General features: G+C 49.9%; 2 protein-coding genes across 3 annotated transcripts in view; both read right to left on the bottom strand.

Annotated features, from left to right (window-relative positions):
* Nucleotides 1–2,445: 2,445 nt before the first annotated feature.
* Nucleotides 2,446–8,314, bottom strand: ATP6V0E2 (ATPase H+ transporting V0 subunit e2). Of its 2 annotated transcripts, XM_080663351.1 has the most exons (4): nucleotides 8,063–8,314; nucleotides 6,421–6,468; nucleotides 4,109–4,222; nucleotides 2,446–3,711 (listed from the first exon to the last, which is right to left on the bottom strand). In XM_080663351.1, the coding sequence occupies exons 1-3, from the start codon at nucleotides 8,164–8,166 to the stop codon at nucleotides 4,129–4,131; spliced, it is 246 nt and encodes an 81-aa protein (XP_080519477.1). In that variant the 5' UTR covers nucleotides 8,167–8,314; the 3' UTR covers nucleotides 2,446–3,711; nucleotides 4,109–4,128. The 2 variants fall into 2 exon arrangements, with proteins under 2 accessions (XP_080519477.1, XP_080519476.1); XM_080663350.1 differs by lacking the exon at nucleotides 4,109–4,222 and having other exon boundaries at nucleotides 8,063–8,282.
* A 138-nt stretch (nucleotides 8,315–8,452) lies between these two features.
* ZNF862 (zinc finger protein 862) overlaps nucleotides 8,453–21,572 on the bottom strand; it is a 33,489-nt gene continuing 20,369 nt past the window's right edge. The window contains exons 5-7 of the mRNA XM_080663348.1: nucleotides 17,215–17,319; nucleotides 12,902–15,016; nucleotides 8,453–10,926 (exon numbers count right to left, since the gene is read on the bottom strand). Coding sequence (XP_080519474.1) covers nucleotides 10,754–10,926; nucleotides 12,902–15,016; nucleotides 17,215–17,319 — 2,393 coding nt within the window. The 3' untranslated portion in view covers nucleotides 8,453–10,753. The remainder of the gene's footprint in view (nucleotides 10,927–12,901; nucleotides 15,017–17,214; nucleotides 17,320–21,572) is intronic.

The raw sequence follows: 21,572 nt of genomic DNA, 5'->3' as shown, positions 1-21,572 counted from the left end.
TCTGCACTCTCAACCTTAAAGCTGAGCTGAGCTGCTCAGGCAAGGTGAACAGCTCCAGCTGTGGAGGCTGGGCAGAAAAACTGAAGATACATATATGTTTGCCAAATCAATTCCTGTGAACCAAGAGCACAGCTGTTGCAGCTGGTATCACAACCGATAAAGGTTGCAGCCTCTGCAGTGATCTATCTGGTCCGGCACCCCTGCTGCGGAGACACAGAATGGGCAGGTAAAGAAAACCACCATCCCAATGTCTCCCGCGTCTTTGTCAGGAGGTGAAAGGCTGACCCTTTCAGTAGGGACGAAAAGCTGTGCTGCCATCATGGCCCTTGATCCTGAGGTTAGGGAGCTGAGGTGGGGGTTCTGGAAATATCCATCCCAACCATACCCACCACCCTTTTTCAGGGAAGATGCCTGCAGGGTAAGCCCAAGGTTCTACTGGGCCAGGTGTGACGCCAGAGCTCCCTCCCTCACCTGGCCTCCAATGAGCCTCCAGCTTATCCCTGGACCACATGGTGCTGGAATTAGTCTATTCAGACACCTAATAATCCCCTAAAGCTTGGGTGCTCCCATCTCCCCAGGGCGTGGACCAAGTCAGAAGCTCCAGGCCTGTTGGGGAAGGCTCACAGGGCACCCTGGTTCTCAGGATACCAGCTTTCATCAAGGCTTCTCAACCTCTTTTGCAATGGCTCTTGGTCGATAAACTGATTAAATTTTTATCAATCACTTGAGGGGTCAAATCTACGGTAGTGGCTCCCCATGTTGGGGGGACCTGGCCCCCCGGGGAACATTTTTAAATGGCTGGAAAACTATATGGTTGTCACAACTGGGAGCAGGGAGAGGGGTTCTATTGGCATTTAGTGAGTAGAGGTCAGGGTGCTACTAAGCATCCTACAATTCACAGAATTACCCAGCCCAACGCTGGGAAACCCTGTCTAGAGGGTTTCAGTAGCGTAAGAACCCTTGGGAAACTTGAGTCCCAACTCTAATCCAGCAGGATCTGGAGCAGGCCCACGAATCTGCATTTTCAAGCAGTCCAGGTAATTCTAGTATAGGTGGACCATATTCCACCCTGAGAAATGCCACTGCCTGATTCCAAAACTGATCCCTGAAACTGTGCCAGCCTGGTAACAATCAGGAGCACTTATTAAAAGTCTGGGAGTCTTGCTCCATCCCTGGAGATTCTGTTGTAATGGACCTGATCCAGCATTCAATGGGTTTGTTTTGTTCTGAGTGATTCTTATGCAGATTTGTTAATACACAGTGTGGGCTGTTAGCATAAACTGTGGTCACACGCCCTCACTTTTCTGATGGTGGTTGTCAACTGATTTTGTTCCTGGAAACTCCAAAATTATAAACAAAGGTCGCTTCCAGCTGATTGAGGAGCAACCATAATCACCCCCATGGATTTCACATACACACACACCCTCGCATTCCCATTGTTATGAATGAATGATTCTATTTCTGTTCAAAGCAACTACGGTTCATCAAGGGGCCTTGCTTTAGGGGCTTCCTCAGGGCTGTGATGCTGTGGCATGCAGTCATCTGTATGTACCTCCCCTCCCCATTGAGAATCTGGGCTGCTGGGTGTTCCTAGGACAGGTTGGAACTTGTCAGATCTATCAGGATGTTGAGGTGGGAAAGGTCAGAGAGGATGGTTGGTAAGCCTGGCATCAGAGCATCAAGTTGGTAAGGCACCTTAGCTCTTTGCCCTTTGTTTTCCCCAAGCAGTGGCTGGCACCTGTTTGGCATCAGTGGTGGTTGTTGTTGTTACATACCCTTGAAGGAAATTTCATCCAGACTGTGGAATCACCCTGAGAACTGTCCCTGCTAACAGGTCACAAAAGCCCCAGAACCTGTAAAATCATGCTCCCCTGGGTGGCCAGGTATGAACTGGTCTCTGGAGGCTTCCATCCTGCGCTCGGGTGCTGCCCCCTGCTGGCCATCTGTGTGTCTTACCTCACAACCTTTGTCTTCTCCAGAGTCCACCATCCCGAGCAGACTGGATCCATCCTGGCCTCCTCCTCTCCCACTGCCAACACGCTGGTCATCTTAGTTACTAAGTAGACCTTCAGTCTGCCCACTCATCCTTACCACCGCTCACCTGGGGCCCTATCACCAGGCTCCTGTCCATTATGCACCCTGTAGAGATTATCCCAGAAATCAAATTGGGTCATAACCCGCCCTGGCTTTCTTTGTGGCTTTGCATTGCCCTTTGGGTCCACCCAAGCTCCTCAGCCATGGTCAGGCCCTCAGCAGTCTGGTCCTCCTCTATGCACCTCCCCACCCTAAATTTCCTGTGCTGGCTCCTCACTGGTCTTGAAGTGCTAGTTCCTTCTGCTTGCTGTTTCCCTGCCCCATGCAGGACGTTCTCACCCAGGCCAGGTGCACAGCAGGCAGATTTGGGCCCTCAGGTATTTGGGAATGAGGCAGACTAAACTCCAGAAAGGTTGGGAACCTACTTTATTGAACAGCCCAAGAACTGTTCACTCTGCATTCAGAGGCACAGATGAGTGGTGGTCTAAGTTCCACTTGAGCAAGTCTTCCACTTTTTCCTCTTGCCAGGCCTGGTTCTGGCAGAATCCAGACCAGCTGCACTTTCCTTCAGGTCTCAGGAAAATGTAGTTCTGTGTCCACATTCCAGAGCTGCAGCTCCAAGCCACTTCGAGCCCTCTTTCCTGTCCCAACCTCACCCCCACCCTCTGAGGACAGGGAAATCAGGTGGGCAGGGAAAGGGTGGCCAGCAAACTTGGCCTCAGCCAGGACTCTGCCACCAAACAGTGATTTCCCATCACTCGTGAGTCACTAGATAAAGATAGGGTTTTCTGTACAACCCACACACAATACCCCCACTCCAGGAGGGCCACAGGGGTCAGGACAGGAAGGGAGTTTGAAAGGGGCCTATAGGATGTCAAGGGGAGGCCCAGCCTGAGCTCTGAGCAACAGGCCAAGCCCAGACCAAGAAATCCAGGTGAGACACCTCACACCCTACCACAGGTCCAAAAACAATGCCCACTAAGTGGGAGGAAGGCCAATCAAATAAATAGTCAATAAATACATGAAATTGGCTTCTTCCTCCATGGAGGCCAGGTGGCAGAGAGGAGATCCTGATTGGCTCTGAGGCTGAAGGCAAATGTCTGAGATCTCAGCCTCAGCTCTCCTGGGAGTGAGGGCATGGGCTGGGGGTCCCAGGATCTCATTGGTCTGCTGCTTGCTCAGCCAGTCAGGGCCGATGCCCTTCCATCCCTCACTATCCCAGCCCGACCTCCGAAGCCCACAGTGCTGCCCAAACCTTGCCTACACTTGTCTCTCTTCACCCTCCACAGTTCAGGTGACCTGGAGGCTGCTGTGAGGGTCTCTGAAATCTGCCCTCACTGCAGCTGAATGAGTGGAGTCCAAACTGGGGACAGGAGCTGCCTCGTTTCTGAGCCTCTGGGGAGGGAGGGGTGCATATCCACAGAGAGGGGGGCAGGTACAGGAGGAGAGTGATATTCTGAGGAGGTACAACTTTCTGAGCAGGCCACTTAAGTGACTTTACAACTATAAAGAATGCTAAACATACAAGTTTCAATCTGGACCCAAATTACTATGGTGTTTTGGGTGTGAATGGTTTTCCATTACTTCAACACAGAGGGATCATGACACAGCTGTGGGGGTGGAACAAAGGGGTCTTCAGAGAGAGTTGAGCCAACGTCATCCGGAGAGCTGGGGTACCTGAAAAGCACATCACATGAAAGGGTCACCTCCTCGCTTGTGGAGACCCCCTCTCTACCACCCCCTCCCTGCCTCTGCCCCAGTCACTCAGCTTATCTCAACCTCCTCTGTCCAGTTATTGCCTCAACGCTCCTGGGCCCCAGGCCTTCCTCTCTCAGGACAGGTTCTGTAACCCTGGCCATGCCCTCTCGGCCCTCTGAAAAAGCACCTCAAGGACTGTGGTTTGCCATCCATCTGGTGCCCAGCACAGTGCCAGGCAGGCAGAGAGTAGGTGCTCACCACTTTTTTTTTGTCTGATAAATGAACATCTGAATCCAAATGTAAACTCTTAAAACGGTCCTGCCTGTTCTCTTCCTCCACGCCAGGTGCCCCCTAACCACTGCCTGAGCCTCAGTACCTGGGCTGAAGCAGCAGCGGTCACTCCCACAGGAAGCGCACATACCAGATGGTCTCGTTCTTCAGCTGTGGCCCAAACAGAGGGTTCAGCTGGGCCAGGATGGCGATGAGCCAGCTGCCAGGGACAGCACATTGAGGGTGAGCTGGGACACAGCAGGAACCTCCCAGGTATGTCTCCTGCGAGGCTTGTGGTCACATGACCCACCCAAACACCAGCTGCAGGGTCTGTGAGGGGCCCACAGAGCCATTCACACTCCAGCCGGCAGGTGGGCTGGGTCTGGGATTCGTGGATTTTGGTTTAGATTAGGTTTGATTTGATGTTCTGTAGATTTATTAGGTCTCTGAGTTGAGGCTGGACTCTGGGATAAGGGAAGAGGTAAGACAGCCTCCTGGGCACATCAGGAGTGATTCCCAGCTGTGCCCCAATACATCCCTGGTGTGGGCCACTCCAGTCTGCACCTGGGAGCAGGATAGGGCTGTTCTGATGGGAGGCATGTCAGAATCACCCCCTTTTAGGAACAAGATGAAGGAACTACCCCAACATGAGGAAGTGATGACCAGAATGCCCCACTCCCAGGCCTGCTGGGGATAGGACAGGGCCTGTCCCTCAGGCCAGTGAGCTTTCCAGCAGCCAAAGGCTGCACAGATGGGGTCGAGGGTGTCAGGCCCCATCATCATGACGTCGTTTGCCCACAGAAGCAGGCCCCAAAGACCCTGGAGGTGCACCACTTCGCATGCCTCAAATGCTGGTACTAATGGGGCTCGGTCTGGTTTTGTAGGAAGGATCCAGCTCTTCCACCTCTGAATCCCCATGGCAGGCAGTCACCTGCCTGATGCCCAGGACGCTGTCAGAAATGGTTGCCTGCTTATCATTGGCATTACCCCAAGTTTATGTTTTGTAAATATAATTTCTAGGCATGGCATTTCCTTAAGTTGCCCCACCTTTCTGCCCATGTGCATCTGATCTGCAGCCCAAGTTACCTTCCCATATGCTGATTTGATTACCCACACCCTGCCTATATTCTGTCTCCCACATTCTCAGTCATTATCCTCTGTCCTGGTCTCTGAGCCTTCAAACCTCAGCCCCACAGGCCCTCCCTAGGAGAGATGAGGACATCTGTCCAGCCCTAAAAGACCAAGAAACAGCACAGAGAAAGGGACTTAGAGATGCTCTGTCCAGGGAGAATTCTGGAAAACCATATGCCTTATGTATTTAAACTAACCTCTGAAAGTCAGCATTATTTTTTTAACAAGTTTTATTTTTTTGTTGTTAATAGGAAGTAGAAATATTAAACATTATATAAAGTGAAATTAGAATTGACTAATAGGAATAACTAGCTCATGATCTCATTAGACAAAACAGGTTTTAACTGTGTAACAGGCACCAAATCTGAAATCAATCATGCAAATTTTTTAAAATGTGGGTATTAACCTATGCATTTGAAAAATTTGGCAGTCCTGAGAAATATCCTAGTTACTTTCAAAAGAATCAGTTACCTTTTAAAGAATCAGCATTTTATCATGCTACCTGTCCTACCCTGAACACCCAACTACACCAGTCTTAACCCAAAAAATCGTGTATGAGACCCAGGAAGATGGGAAGCCACAGAGGCCTCACATGGGCGTGACTGATAATGAGACAGGCCACCCTAACACCAGAACGTGGACTTATGACTCAGTTTGGCAGCCAGGATGATTTAAACATGAAGCAAGGAAACACAAAAGGATTGGAGATGGATGGAGGGGGGCGGGGCTATCATGAATAGGAGTTTTAGAAAGAGACCATCTAGGCGTTGAGGACCTGGAAATTGATTCCCTTGAACTGTCCAGGTTCTCAAATCCCTCAGAATGCTCTTCTATGTTCCCAGGGCCCCCTTTCCAAGTTTGGAGACTGCATCTGGTGGCTCTAACTGGCTGCATCACAACCACCCAGGGACATGCATTATAAATTCGGATTCTGGAGTGCAGACCTTGAGCAATGTGATTTAGTGGGTCTCGGTGAAGCCCTCAGAGCCGTATTTCACAGTCTCTCCAGGTGATTCTGATGCCAAGTTGGGCATGAAAAGCACTGAGCTGGCCCAACTCACTCATTTCACACATGAGAAAGCCGCAGTCTGTGGACATCACAAAGCTGGTCCAGGTGACACATTTAGACCCAGAACCGGAGTTCATGACTTCCAGCCTATTGCTCTCTTTGCCATTCCAAACCACCTCCTTTCCTGTGTGTTACAGATCCAGCCTTTCACTATGGGGACAGAGGGAGGGGAGGAGAAAGGCACTGGCTGATTTTGAGCTGGGGAGAGAAGTACTTACAAGAGGTAACAGCAGACAGCAGTGGCTACCAGCATGGTGATGATCACTCTGCAATGGAAGAGGATGTCAGGTCAGGGCCAGGGATGTATCCAGTGCCCTCAGAAGGCCTGGCCAGGGCCAGAGAAAGAGCTCCTGGTGTCAGGCCCTTTCCCATTGGTCTTCCCCATGTCACCTGAACACCGGAGGCTGAGTTCTTCTCAGATGGAAAATAAAAATGCTAAGTGTCACTTCATGGGGAGGCTGACCTTGACCATATCAAAGTCACCTTATGATTCCTTCATCTCCTTTCTCTATCACCCAATATGTCTCCATCTTAATGCAACCATGTTGAGACTAGACACTCACAGAGCTGCATTTGCAGCAACCCACTGTGGAGGAGTCTCTGGAATTCAAAATTCATTGGGCAAGGGGAAGGAAAACAGAAGACTAGAAGACAGGACAAGAAGCAAGGAAACTGTGCACCATCCCTGAGGCAGACTGAGTGGCTATGATAGCACAGGGGTGGCCACCTTGTGTCCTCTCAGACCACTGGAGACAGAAGTTTATAATGCAGCAGGGAAGATTTGCATTAGAAGAAAGAACTCACCAAGGTTAGCAGAAGAGGTGAGATACTAAGAAGCTGTGGGTCCTCAGCCCTACAGATCTTGAAAAACAGAGGCAACACCCATGTGTCCAAAACTCCAGCCAGAGCTAAACTGAATCCAAACCAGACCCTATGGCCTCTGACCCAAAGCACTTGAAGTCTGCACCAGAGAAATTAGCACTTGATCCATTCTTTTAACATTACCAAGCACAGTCCTGTGCTGGGCACTGGGGTCTACAGTGGCCAAGAAGCCCATCTGGAGCATGAAGGAACGTGTAATCAAGGGGAGACAGTACCTTATAACTGACAACAACATGAAGCAGAAACTGGCGAATGGGGTAACAGGCACAGAAATCTGCTCTGGGACCTCCACAGGCCAATGATACCTACCAAAACATTCAATACATAATACTAGTGATGCATCGTTAAGAGTTTTATAAGCGTTATTTCGTGTGATCCTCACAGCAACCTTAAAAGGCAGCCATTGCCCTGGCCAGGTGGCTCCACCGTTGGAGCTGGAGCGTCCTCCCATACACCTCAAGGCTGCTGGTTGGATTCCCGTCAGGGCACATACCTAAGTTGCGGGTTCAGTCTCCCATAGGGGCGGTAGGGGAGCCAATCAATCGATGTTTCTCACATCCTCCCGCCCTCTCTGCGTGTGTGTGTGTGTGTGTGTGTGTGTGTGTGTGTGTGTATGTCTATGGAAATATGTCCTCGGGTAAGGATTTTTTTTTTTTTTAAAAAGGCCGTCATCATCATTCCCATTTTACCTATGAATAAAGGGAGGCTTGAGCGGTGACATTCGCTCAAGGTCACAGCCGGTGCGGTGTGAACAGTGGCTAGCCACAGCGTGACTGGCCAGAGGGGGTGACCCTCGAGCATCTCCCGCGACAGTCGGCTCTCCGCCTTCCTAAAGACGACCCTCTCTGCCCTTCTCTCGGCTGCACGGGGCCAAGCGCAGACCCAGGAGGAGGAGCGGGAGCCGGGGTCCTCGGACCGCAGCTTGCGCACTCGACCCTGGAGGGGTCTGCAGGGAGGCTGGGCCCGCGCGTCCCTTACCCGCGGTTGGGTCCTTTCGGCACGAACCAGGGCCCGGCGATGCCGATGAGGCCCCAGAACGTGGTGAAGATGATGACCGGGAGGGCGAAGGAGTGAGCCGTCATGGCGGGGCGCGGGACGCCCAGATCGGGGTTCTGGGTCAGCTGCAGATGCTCTCGGATCCTGGCAGCTTAGTGGGCGCCCAAGCATGCGCACCAGGACCAGGCCGCCTCGGGGAGCGCACTGGGCAGGCCAACCTGCGCAGGCGCGCGCGCGCGCGCATCCTTTGGGGAGAGGAGCTGGGGAGATGGGCTAAGGGAGGGCTTTCAGGGAAGCCAGATCTACTTAGCTTTGATCAGCTTCTCCAGTTTCCTAGTTCTGGCTAAAAGAATTTATAGGGCAAAGGCCTGTGTCGAAATATGTTTTATTCAGAGCAAAACAGTGAGAATCAATCGTGGTTTTTATAAACCTCATTTGCACATATTTGAAGGAGAGAGGACATTCCTGGGCCGTCATCCTCTTCCCCCACCACCCCTGAAGTCCTTGGCTGAGACACCTGGATGAGGGAATTGGCCAATCTTCACAGTCCTGCTAAACACTGAGCACGCCTGGGCTTGGGAAAGAAGCAATAGTCTGGTACGTCATATGCTCTCTAATGTATCCCGCGGGCAGGGAGAGGGGCGGGGCAAGGCTGAGGTCCCTCCCCCGCTCCACAACCTGGTCTCTATGGCTTTCACCTGTCAGTTATTATGCTGGCTATTCAGGTCAGTCATGGGGCGCGGTGGGTGGGTGGGGAATGCCAGGATGGGAACATGGGAGTTGCCATGAAGATTACAGGTAGGGGAGGAGGGTGGAGGCTTGTCCAGGACCCTGGGCAAAGGCAGAGCACTTGCTCCTTCTTTTCCCAATGCCCTTCAGCTTGATTGCTTGTGAGGCAAAAATAGGTAGCCTCTCCAATCCAGGGATAGCCAGACATGTCCGTGGGTTCAAGGCAGAAAGTGAGAGCAGAATTCCTGGCACAAAGGCTAAGTGCTAAGGGTGGGGTGACAGGAAGGGAGTCAGAAACCCTGGGAACCAGGAGTCAGCCATCTAGTGAGCCTCTCAGACACTAGCATTGCAGAGGCTCTCAGCAGTTTTAAGGAGGGGGAAGTGGGCAGACTGCTGGCTGAGGGTCAGACCACCTAGACTTGCAGCACAGAGCAGGGACCGGCAGCTAGGCCAGCAAGGAGCACTGCTTCCTGCCTGCCTGAACAAGCAAGGCAGGGGCAAAGAAGCCCTGCCCCCTGGTCCCCAGCAGTGGTTAGATAGGTAGGACCGGACACACCATCTCCAGCCAGAGAAGCAGCTGAGGAGCCCGCTGAAGGAAGCTTCCCTGGAAGGAAAGTGTTTCACTTTGGGGTAGAAGGGGAGATGGGCAAGAGCATAGAGGAACCTCACAGTGTGGGTGCCCTTCTGTGCCTGGAGTGGGTGCACGAAGTTCCTGGGGGACCTTACAGCCAGGCACTGAGCCCCAGTCCTGGGGGTCTGAGCAAGCAGGTATGGGTGGAGCATATTTCACAAGCACCCTAAGGTGTCTCAGGCTGAATCCCCAGAGCAATGTTGGGAAGAATGGACTAGACCATCATGCCGATGGCACGTCTTAGGAGCACCTCTTCCCACAGTAAAGACATGGGTGACAGATCACGGGGGATGAGGACAAAGGCTGAAAGCAGCTGACTCCCCTCTGTGCAATCTGAGGTCTGTCTTGCAGGTAGGTGGATGCGCTGTCATTCGTCAGTCCTGTGGCAGGCTGGGAACCAGCAGGCACTTGGACTCTCTGCTACTTAATGGAGAGGGAAACGGAGGCACAGCAAAGAGTGATTAATCATGGTTGAACTACTGCCTGTAGTAGAGCAGGGATCGGATCCCAGCCTCCTGAGGGCAACTTGATCCAGTTTGCTCCTTAGGAAGGCACTCCAGCATGATGCAGGTCCAACTCAAGTGCCACAACTGTGGGATTGGGTGGGATGCATGGGCTTGGCTCGCTCCAGGGAGATGCTTCTCTCGACTGGCCTGGAGCTGCAGTAGAAGCTCTCTGGAGCGCTCTGTGCAAAGGGCTTTGCTTGTCTCACCCTAAAGGACGGTCCTAGGAGGAGGTAGAGAGATTCTCTGATGAGAGTTTCCCATTTTGAAATCAGGCTGTACCAGCTTCTGTTATAGAGCCAGGGTGACCTCCCAGATCCAGGCCAGCTGAACCTGGAGCCTGGTCATCCTCTGCCCCTCACCCAGTGTCTTCCCCAGGCCACTGAGGCTGTGGGCAGCCCCAATGGAATGCTCCCCAACATTCCAGGGGGCTGGGGTGCTCCTTTAAGTTCTACTCCCAGTAGTCTCTCCTACTTCAGAAAAATCCTCTTGCCACTAGAACATGGGGTGAAATCTTTCACAATGGGATTATTTCCTGAAGCACCTTAAACATGAACTTGAGATAAGAGCCTCTGCATATGTCAGTGCTGTGAGTCTCTGCTCCATTTAGAGGTGAACAAGTTGTGTGCCCCCTGATGGCCCTGCCTCTCTGGCATGTGGGTGTAACTACCTTGTCACTGCCAACTTTCTGATCTTAAGAGTCCCTACCAAAGGAAGATCCTAGGGCACAGAGCCTGTCAGCACAACCACGAGGGGCAGGGAAGGGGTCTCCAAGGCAATTCTAGGATTCCTGCTCCAGCAGAGCCTGTATCAGGACAGTACAGGGGCCTCCTGACTGGTGTGGGGGTACAGGAGTCTGTCAGGAGGGTCCATGAGGCAGTCTTCAGGATCTCCACCTGTTCCCATAGGATGGATGGGCAGCTTCTGGGTCACGGCCTCCTCCACATGGAGCACTCCCATCTTCTCCTTCCTGAGCACCGACCCTCAAGTGGGAAGAAAGAGAAGGCACCATCAGAATTGGGGAAAACACATTACATGAGGATCCCCTTCCCACTGCCAACTGCACCCTAAGGTATATTCAGTGGAAAAAAACTGTGGCAGCACAGACTGGAGACATGACTAGGGCTGCAGGCTGATCTATGCCCACGCTGGGACACAGGATCTCCCCTAAGAGCTGTTTGTCCCTTGAAGTCTGAGGATACTTGGTTGCTACAACCAGGAGGGTACTACGGGTATCCAGTGAGCATGTAATGGGTAAAGACGAAGGATGCTGCTGAAGACCCACCACCCACAAGACAGGCCCTCACAAAGATTTATTTAGCCTCAAATGTCAACAGTGCTGAAGCTGAGAAAGCCCGCCTGGGAAGGCATAATCATATAATATCTGGTGGGGTTCACTATTTGCTTCAGATGTACAAATCCCTTAGTCCCCAGGAGAACAACCTGCAAAAGGACACAGCTGGTAGCATCTCTGTCTCCTCTCCGACAGGGCTGGACACGGACAACAAATGCTGGGATGAAGGACTCCCCTCCACCCAGCTACAGGTCAGGGCCACCCTTCTTCCTACGGAGCCTCTGTCAACCCTGAGACCCAGTCCACTGCTGCCGACTACAGATGCAGAGGTGAAAAATGAGAGCAGAAGCCCCGACTGGTGTTTCTCAGTGCTTAGAGCATCAGTCCATGCACCAAAGGGTCATGGGTTCAATTCCCGGTCAAGGGCATGTACCGGGGTTGCAAGTTTGATCTAGAGCCCCAGTCAGGTATGTATGTGAGGGGACCAATCAATGTGTCTCTCTCACATCAATGTTTCTCTCTCTCTTTCTATCCCCATGCCTCCCTTCCACTCTCTCTAAAGTATCAATGGGAAAAATATCCTTGGGTAAGAATTAACATACACAAAGAGACAGAGAGAGAGAGAGAGAGAGAGAGAGAGAGAGAGAGAGAGAGAGAGAGAGGGAGAGAGAGAAGCAATAGGTAGGAGACCAGCTGGAAGAGCCATCAAGAGACAAATCACAGGCCGAAACTGGTTTGGCTCAGTGGATAGAGCGTCGGCCTGTGGACTGAGGGTCCCGGGTTTGATTCCAGTCAAGGGCATGTACCTTGGTTGCGGGCACATCCCCAGGGGGAGATGTGCAGGAGGCAGCTGATCGATGTTTTTCTCTCATCAATGTTTCTAGCTCTCTATCCCTCTCCCTTCCTCTCTGTAAAATATCAATAAAATATATTAAAAAAAAAAGAGAGAGACAAATCACAGCTCTTTCTCTGTTAAATAAACCATGAAGAGCCTAGGGAACCTCTGTAACTATCATGTTTACTTTGGTTTTCAGTGACCACCTGCAAAGAAAACAATTTCTTGCTTTGGACTTCCAGTAAGTTGCCTCCCATATAATGTAACTTCCCCCTCAAGCCTTGTCCCTGGACCGCCCCCACCTTCTTCACCAGCACCTTCTCCGCAGCCCTCTCACCTGCACTGACCTCCTCCCTCTCCAACCTTCCAACTCTGCATAGCCCATCCAGAATGTGATGTCGCTGCCCCAACTGGTCCAATCATCTAGTTATTCCCAATAGTCGGCACTACTTGTTGGTCACTGTTCTAAGCACTTTACATGTATTAATTCACTTTACAGATAAAAACCAAAGCACAGAATGATTAACTTGCCCAAGTCACACACTAGTTAGCGGGCCAGAAGTTCGTGCTCTTAGCACTGTATCTGTGCTTGAAGTGAGTGCCTCTTGCTTCTCTAGCTGGATCATAAGTGCCTTGAGGGCAGGGGTCATATCCCAAGCAGCCACTGGTTAGTAAATGGTTGGGCACGCTACAGCAGCTCCACAATACCTCAGGCCAAGCCCATTGTGGTGGCTGATTTTATCAGATGCTACTGCTCACATGGGACTGGGAAGATGAGATTCCCTTCCTTCGTGTGTCCCCATCCAGGAACTCTAACATGCAGACTTACTTGCATAGGAATGGGGTGGCACCGGGGCACAGGTGTAGACGTGGCTAAAGCGCCGGCCCGAGGAGGTTAGGTACCAGTGCTGGATGGCGGGCTGGGGGTCATACTCGGTGACTGCCACACCATTCACTGCTGTCATCATGAGCATGTTGATCACCTCATTGGATAGCTTGGTCCTCTCATCGGTCCTGATCCGGTTCATGGCACTGAATCCACGCTCACAGCAGGAGGTGGAGACGGGCACACAGACCACCACTGCCACCAGCCTGCTCAGCAAGGGGAAGCGGCAGTGCTGGGCCAGGGCATTCTTACACAGCATGGAGAATGGCAGGTTCTTGGCCATGGCTTTCAGGCCCAGCCACTCCTCCAGGAGGGCTTGCTCGCTGTACCCTGGGGGCATTGAGAGCTCAAAGTACCTGGCAAGGGCAAGGATATCATCATTCCCAAAACTGGCCAGTTCAATGCCACTTGGCCAGGTCATGGTGTCAAACACCTCCATGTTTTTGAGTTGTGGGGGACGGTCTGTGTCAAACCTCTGCTGAAGGTACTCAGTCCCTGTCAGGATCACTCTCTCCCTGTCTGCCCGGAAACGCTGCTCTGCCATCTCCATTCTGTCTAAGGAAATGCCATGCAGCTGCCCATCCTTGAAGCTGGCATTGAACTCTTCCTCTTTGGGCCCTGCCTGGTGGCGGAGGGTCTCCAGAGCTATGTAGGCCTGTCCCAGCATGGAGTTCACCTCCGTAATCAACACCATTTCTTTCTGGCACACCTCAGACAATGGCCTGTAAATGCTCAGGAAGTCCAGCAGGAAGTGGCAGAACTTGATGAAATGGAAGTTCTTCATGAGCTTCAGCATGCCTTTGGCCCTGTGCCCAATCTGGCCCCCCGCCTCTGCCACACTCTGGAGGTGCCTAGCCAGGGCAGGCCAGCTCAAGATGAGCACATTCAGTGTGCGCCTCCTACTGGCCACCCACTTGACTGCATTCAAGTCCTTGAGGCAGGTGATTTCCTGCTCCAGTGCCGCAGCACCTTGATGCAGCTCTGTCAGCCTTTTGTTTGAGGACTGATAAAACTTGAAGATGGTTCGGATGTGCCGGTCACACTTCTTCACCAGATCAATGCCCCCACAGGCATCCACCACAGCCAGGTGCAGCCGGTGGGCCACACAATGGACAGGCAGCAGCTGGGGGACGATCTCCTGGAACTTTTCCACAAGGCCTCCTCTGTGGCTCAGCATGGTTGAGCCATCGGTTCCCAGACCCACTACCCAACCAGGCTTCCGGAAGGGGATGTCCAGTTCATCCAGTGCAGAGACAATGGTCTCGAAGTACCCATCCACTGTCTCACTGTAGAGTGGGGCCAACGTGATATAAGACTCTTTCACCTCCATCCCCTTAAAGTAGCGGATGTAAATGCCCACACAGGCCTGGTCTGAGGTGTTGGTGGAGCTGTCCAACAGCATGCTCATGCAGGGGGAGTTCCGGACGTCCTCGAGGATCTCCTTCTTCAGAGTCTCAGAGATATATTTGATGAACTGGGTGCATGCAGTGCGGTTCCGGTACTTGCTCAAAATCACGGTCCCTGTGCTTTGGAGGAGTTCCAAGATCTTCTCAAAGTCATTCAGTGGCCTTGAGTGGTAGGCGATGGAGTAGGCTGCATTGAAGAAGTGCTCCATGTTGGCCATCAGGTCACTTGAGATCTCTGGGACTAGGGCAGCCTGAGGGGTGTCCTCCTTGATTTTAACAGTGTTGACGCAGAGCTTGTGTGCTTTGCTGACTTCATGGTATTTTAAAGTCTCCACTTTAAATGGCCCCGTGTAACCCTGGACTAACCGCGATGACTTGTCGTGGAGATTCGGTCTTTCTTTGCAAGTTGAGCAGAAGAGCTTGGTCTCTTCTGAGTCAATGACTAACCATGGGAACTGCCCAAACCACGACCTCTGAATGGAGCGGGGTCTGTAAGTCCTCTTGATTTTCCTAGGCCCATCTGCTTCCACGTCACAAAGGCTGGACCTGCAGTAGGAAGCACACGTCTCCACAGGAGGAGCTAGAAGCAACGCAGATTCGACAGCCGAGGCCTGCATGTCTGCCTCTCCTGCAGCCACCATCTTCTTTTTCCCTTGGGAGCAAATCAAACTGTGCTTGATTTTGCTGCCCAGAACTCTGCAGTCTCCCATCAGCTAAGACACCCAATGTAATAAGTACCCTGATGCAAAGCAGAAAGGATGAATGTGATCCACCTTTCTAGAAAGCATTACTGGCTTCCCCGTTATTATCAACTAGAGGCCCGGTGCATGAAATTCGTGCATGGGGGTGTGTGTTCCTCAGCCCAGCCTGCACCCTCTCCAATCTGGGACCCCTCAAGGAATGTCCAACTGCCCGTTTAAGCCCGATCTGGTGGGATTGGGCCTAAACGGGCAGTCAGACATCCCTCTCACAATCCAGGACTGCTGGCTCCCAACTGCTCACCTGCCTGCCTTCCTGATTGCCCCTAACCAGTTCTGCCTGCCAGCCTGATCACCCCCTAACTACTCCCCTGCCAGCCTGATTGATGCCTAACTGCTCCCCTGCCAGCCTGTTTGCCCCTAACTGCCCTCCCCTGGAGGCCTGGTCACCCCTAACTGCCCTCCCCTGCAGGCCTTGTCCCCTCAACTGCCCTCCCCTGCAGGCCTGGTCCCCCCGAACTACTCTCCCCTGCAGGCCTGGGTCCCTCCCAACTAAATTTCCCTGCAGGCCTGATTGCCCCCAACTTTCCTCCTCTGCCGGCTTGGTCACCCCTAACTGCCCTCCCCTGCAGGTCTGGTTCCCCCCCCAACTGCCCTCCCTTGCAGGCCTGGTCCCTCCCAACTGCCCTCCCCTGCTGGCCTGATCACCCACAACTGCCCTCCCTTGCAGGCCTGGTCCCTCCCAACTGCCCTCCCCTGCTGGCCATCTTGTGGCGGCCATCTTGTGTCCACATAGGGGCAGGATCTTTGACCACATGGGGGCAGCCATCTTGTATGTTGGAGTGATGGTCAATCTGCATATTACTCTTTTATTAGATAGGATAGAGGCCTGGTGCATGGGTGGGGGCCAGCTGGTTTGCCCTGAAGGGTATCCCGAATCAGGATGGGGTTTCCCTTGGGGCATGGGGCGGCCTGGGTGAGGGGCCTGTGTTGGTTTGCAGGCCGGCCACGCCCCCTGGCGACCCAAGCGGAGGCCTTGGTATCTGGGGTTTATTTATCTTCTACAATTGAAACTTTGTAGCCTGGAGCGGAGCCAAGCCTTCTGTTCTGTTGGGATTTATGTATCTTCTATAATTGAAACTTTATAGCCTTAAGGGAGGCCTGGGCCGGCCAGGGCTGCAGAAGCTTGGCTTCCTCCATCACCGGGGCAACCCTAGCCTCCTGATCTTTCCAGCTCTGTGGCTGCCGCCTATGTATCTTCTATCATTGAAACTTTGTAGCCTTGAGTGGAACCCTAGGCGGGCAAGGGCAGGCGGAAAGCTTGGCTTCCTCCATTGCCAGGGAAACCCAAGCCTCCCTCCTGCTCTCTGTGGCCGTAGCCATCTTGGTTGGGTTTATTTGCATATTCGCTCCTGATTGGCTGGTGGGCGTGGATGGTGGGCGTAGCGGAGTGATGGTTAATTTTCATATTACTCTTTTATTAGATAGGATGGAAGCCAAGAATTGTTTGCTAATCCCTGTGGGCTCTTTAGCCAGCTTCCCCTTCTCTATCTACACAGTGACCCAGCATCATGTGACATCAGCTACTAATAAGCTTAGTTAACCACCTTGGCCATAGATGCTATTGGATAAACAGGTGGCTTTAATCCTCTTCTGAGGCATCACAAAGAAATGAGGTTAAACATCCATAAGTCCTTATGAGCCTTTGAAAGAAGGGAGGCACAGAAGTATAAACAGTAGCTACTAGCCAACAAGTTACTGCCAGAGATATGCAAAAAACTAACTCTTATAGGCCAGCAGGGCTAAAAACCAGAGAAGGGGGGAGAGAGTAGAGGCTCACAGGCCTGTGGGCACATCGTTTACCAGAACCAGCATCTCCCATACCCCTCCTCCCATCAGCTCAACCACAGGTCCCTTTAGCACTTCTGCTCATCCAAGTCCCTTATTATTCCCATACTGTCCTGATTTCCCAGTATTCTACACTCTGAGGGCAGGGTTAATTTCATATTCATCTCTGTCTACCCAGAGTGTAATATAGGGCCTGGTGCACAATAGGCTCAAGTTAAGTATGGCTGAACTAACACAGTGTGACTTGCCACAGCTACCTGGGCCCCTGTACATGCCCTCCAGAACTCAGTAGGTCAATACTCACCTGGAGAATGACCTTTTCTCCACTTTGTCCCCTTTGGATCCTTTATCCAGGGTGCAGCTCTATGCTCCAGTTTTGATATCAAGTCTGGTTTGGTAGCCACAGGCCCTGTTGCAAGGACAAAGAGTCATACTGATGTCACTACTATGGACCATCAAGTCAAGTCAACCACCTATAGCTATTTATGGTTCCTGAAATATTCAGGGATGCCTCTGGGTCTATCTCTTAATAGTCTATTCAGCCAGGGGCATGATGGATGCACATTCATCTAGGGTGCCAATTTATTCTTAAAACCCAAGAGGTACCCAGATTAGGGTGTATCCATTAGCCAGGATAAATAACTTCCTTAGATCCATGGGCCACAGGCCAGCCAAATGCATCTAGAGTGGAAAGCATGAAAACAGAAAGAACCATGGGGGATAAAGTAGAAAGAGAGAAGACAAGGATGATAAAGAAAGCCAGCCGAGAAGTGGAAGAGTGCCACCAACTACTGTCCCATGCACTTGAAAGGTCCCTTAAAAATGTCCACCACCTGCCATGAAACCTGAAATCTCACTAGAAGAGGTTCATGTCTTTGGGTTAAGCACTGCCCTTATTTAAAATGTGAATATCCCTCAGGGGTATATAAAGAAATCACTTTTTAAAAAAATACATTTTTACTGATTTCAGAGAGAAAGGGAGAGGGAGAGAGAGATAGAAACATCAATGATGAGAGAGAATCATTGATTGGCTGCATCCTGTATGCCCCCCAATGGGGATTGAGCCCGCAACCTGGGCATATGCCCTGACCGGGAATCAAACTAGTGGCCTCCCGGTTCCTGGGTCGACGCTCAACCGCTGAGCTACACCCGGCCGGGCAAGAAATCACTTTCTTGATTTAAAATAAAATCCATTACTATCCACTTACATGCTTCTGTATGTGTCTATGTGAATTTGTATATAAACTTTCTTAAGAAGGATATACAGACATCTGATGACTGTGGAGCAAAAGGTGAGGTTACAGGGAGCTTACTTTCACAAATCACCTTTTAGATGATTGAATATATGTATATTGACTATATGTGCATCTTTGTATCCAGATATTTACTATTAATAAAAATATAATAAAATATTAAAGTATGGTGGGTTGAACACATATCCTTCTTAAAACAAGCATAAGCCCAAGAGAAACAATGGACTAGTGAGTATACTTTTCAAAGACGGAAAGATAAAGAGCAAGAAAAATAACAGAGCTGAACACCAAATGCTGGCAGAGGGGGTGAAGGAGAAGGATATGAATTTGGCCATAGAATCCCTGGAAGGTTTAGGACCCAGAGGCCCCAGGTGCAGTAAAAGGTAGTGGGAAAGGGATGGGAGGACATGGAGCCAACTCAAAGTCTACACAGACCAACTCCACCCCAGGTCCTCTTACCCATTCCAGGAAACCAGAACACACCACCACCCTCACCCAAGAAGAAGAGAGATCGAGTCTATAGAAAACTTAACCAGAAAGGCTCGGACCCTGGGATAGTGCGGAGAGTGGAAGAAAGGTGAAGACGGGTTGCAATACAGACAAGAGATGAAGACAGTCTAGCTTCTGGAAGGTGTGTTCCTCGGCTCCAAGACCATTGGCTCAGCTTATACCCTCCAAGCAGGGGACTGGAAGAGTTTTCTTTGAAGAAACTGAATTGCCCCTCCCCACCCTCTTCCTCCTCCAAAAACCTATGCAGACTGACTTTTGTGGGCACTTCAGTGAGACATCCAGGTTCATAGCTGGTCACCCCACAGTGAAGCCTACCCCTTAATGAGTCCCAGTCATGCACACAGAGCTTTCCATCCATTTTTTTTTTAAGGCTTTACTCTTAAACATGTATGAACCTAATGATATTTATTTAAGACAAGCTTCTAACATAAAACAAGTAGGAAAAAGGATGGAAGAAAGTAGAGATAATGCAAGGAGCAAACAGAACTTCAAAAAAAAAAAGTAGAATTAATAATCCCAAAGAGAAAATACATGATAGTCATCCATGAAAAGAGCAATAAGGGCCCTAGCCAGTTTGGCTCAGTGGATAGAGCATCGGCCTGCGGACTGAAGGGTCCCAGGTTCAATTCCGGTCAAGGGCATGTACCTTGGTTGCGGGCACATCCCCGGTAGGGGGTGTGCAGGAGGCAGCTGATCGATGTTTCTCTCTCATCGATGTTTCTAACTCTCTATCCCTCTCCCTTCCTCTCTGTAAAAAATCAATAAAATCTATTTAAAAAAAAAAAAAAAAGAAAGAAAAGAGCAATAAGGGCTCTTATATTTAAAATGTGATAGAAGAAATTTTAAAAAATTAAATGGAATTTTAGAAAATAAAATCAATGAAATCTCTAAGGAAGCAGAACGAAAAAGTTAGAAGCAGAAAAATGGGAGAAAAAGAGAAAAATAAAACAAAACTAGCCCTGACCGGTTTGGCTCAGTGGATAGAGCATCCGCCTGCGGACTCAAGGGTCCCAGGTTCGATTCCAGTCAAGAGCATGTACCTTGGTTGCGGGCACATCCCCAGTAGGGGGAGTGCAAGAGGCAGCTGATCAATGTTTCTAACTCTCTATCCCTCTCCCTTCCTCTCTGTAAAAAACTCAATAAAATATATTAAAAAAAAAAAAACAAAAAACTAGAGGTTTAACTTAAAAAGTGTAATATCTAACAATTACGACTTTTTGGAAGAAAGAGAGAAAATAGGTAGGAAGAAATAATAAAAGAATTTTTCCCCAAACTGGAAAAAGTGAGTTTCCATACTTCAGAACCCTGGAATAGATCTTAAAAAGAATATAAAAACAGGCTCTGTTCAAAGATTTAGGAATAAAAAGGCATTTATACTCCTCAATAGCACCTGTAAGACCTAAAAGCAATACTTTCAAAATGCTGAGGAAAATTTTTTCCAACCTGAAATTCTATACCAACCCAAATTATCAATTGTGAGAGCATTTTCTAATATGCAGAGTCTTAAAATATTTTTTCCCATGCACACTTTTTTAAAATAAATCTTTATTGTTCAGATTATTGCAATTGTTCCTCTTTTTTCCCCCCATAGCTCCCCTCCACCCGGTTCCCACCCCACCCTCTGACCTTACCCTCCCCCACTGTCCTCATCCATAGGTGTACAATTTTTGTCCAGTCTCTTCCCACATCCCCCACACCCCTTTCCCCCTGAGAATTGTCAGTCCACTCCCTTTCTATGCCCCTGATTCTATTATATTCACCAGTTTATTCTGTTCATCAGATTTTTTATTCACTTGATTTTTAGATTCACTTGTTGATACATATGTATTTGTTCTTCATAATTTTTATCTTTACCTTTTTCTTCTTCTTCCTCTTCTTAAAGAATACCTTTCAGCATTTCATATAATACTGGTTTGGCGGTGATGAACTCCTTTAGCTTTTTCTTATCTGTGAAGCTCTTTATCTGCCCTTCAATTCTGAATGATAGCTTTGCTGGGTAGAGTAATCTTGGTTGTAGGTTCTTGCTATTCATCACTTTGAATATTTCTTGCCACTCCCGTCTGGCCTGCATAGTTTCTGTTGAGAAATCAGCTGACAATCGTATGGGTGTACCTTGTAGGTAAATAACTGTTTTTCTCTTGCTGCTTTTAATATTCTGTCTTTTGCTCTTGGCATTTTAATTATGATGTGTCTTGGTGTGGTCCTCTTTGGATTCCTTTTGTTTTGGGTTCTGTGTGCTTCCTGGACTTGTAAGTCTATTTCTTTCACCAGGTGGGGGAAGTTTTCGGTCATTATTTCTTCAAATAGGTTTTCAGTATCTTGCTCTCTCTCTTCTTCTGGCACCCCCATAATTCGGATGGTGATACACTTGAAGTTGTCCCAGAGGCTCCTTACACTATCTTCATATTTTGGGATTTTTTTTTCTTGTTGCTTTTCCAGCTGAGTATTTTTTGCTTCTTTGTATTTCAAATCTTTGAGTTGATTCTTGCGATCTTCTAGTCTGCTGTTAGATCTCTGTATATTATTTTTTATTTCAGTCAGTGTATGCTTAATTTCTAGTTGGTCCTTTTTCATATCCTCAAAGGTCTCACTAAATTTATCGGCCTTTTCTAGAAAATTCTTGAAAAACCTTATAACCGTGGTTTTGAACTCTATATCCAGTAGTTTGCTCTCCTCCATTTCTTTCATTCGTGACCTGTTTCTTTGTCTCCGCATTTTCGTTGCTTCCCTGAGTTGATGGAGTGGCTTTGTGTGCTAGGTGTCCTATAGAGCCCAGTGGCTCAGCCTTCCCAGTTACCTGAGGTGGACACTCTTGGTGCACCCCTTTGTGGGCTGTGTGCACAGTCTTGTAGTTAAGCCTTTATTGTTGTTGGTATCACTGGGAGGAATTGACCTCCAG

The sequence above is a fragment of the Plecotus auritus genome (genome assembly GCF_963455305.1).
Source record: "Plecotus auritus genome assembly, chromosome: 4".
In the NCBI taxonomy this organism is placed as follows: domain Eukaryota; kingdom Metazoa; phylum Chordata; class Mammalia; order Chiroptera; family Vespertilionidae; genus Plecotus; species Plecotus auritus.
Note: the sequence above shows the minus strand (reverse complement) of the source record. Positions and strands in the feature narration are given on the sequence as shown.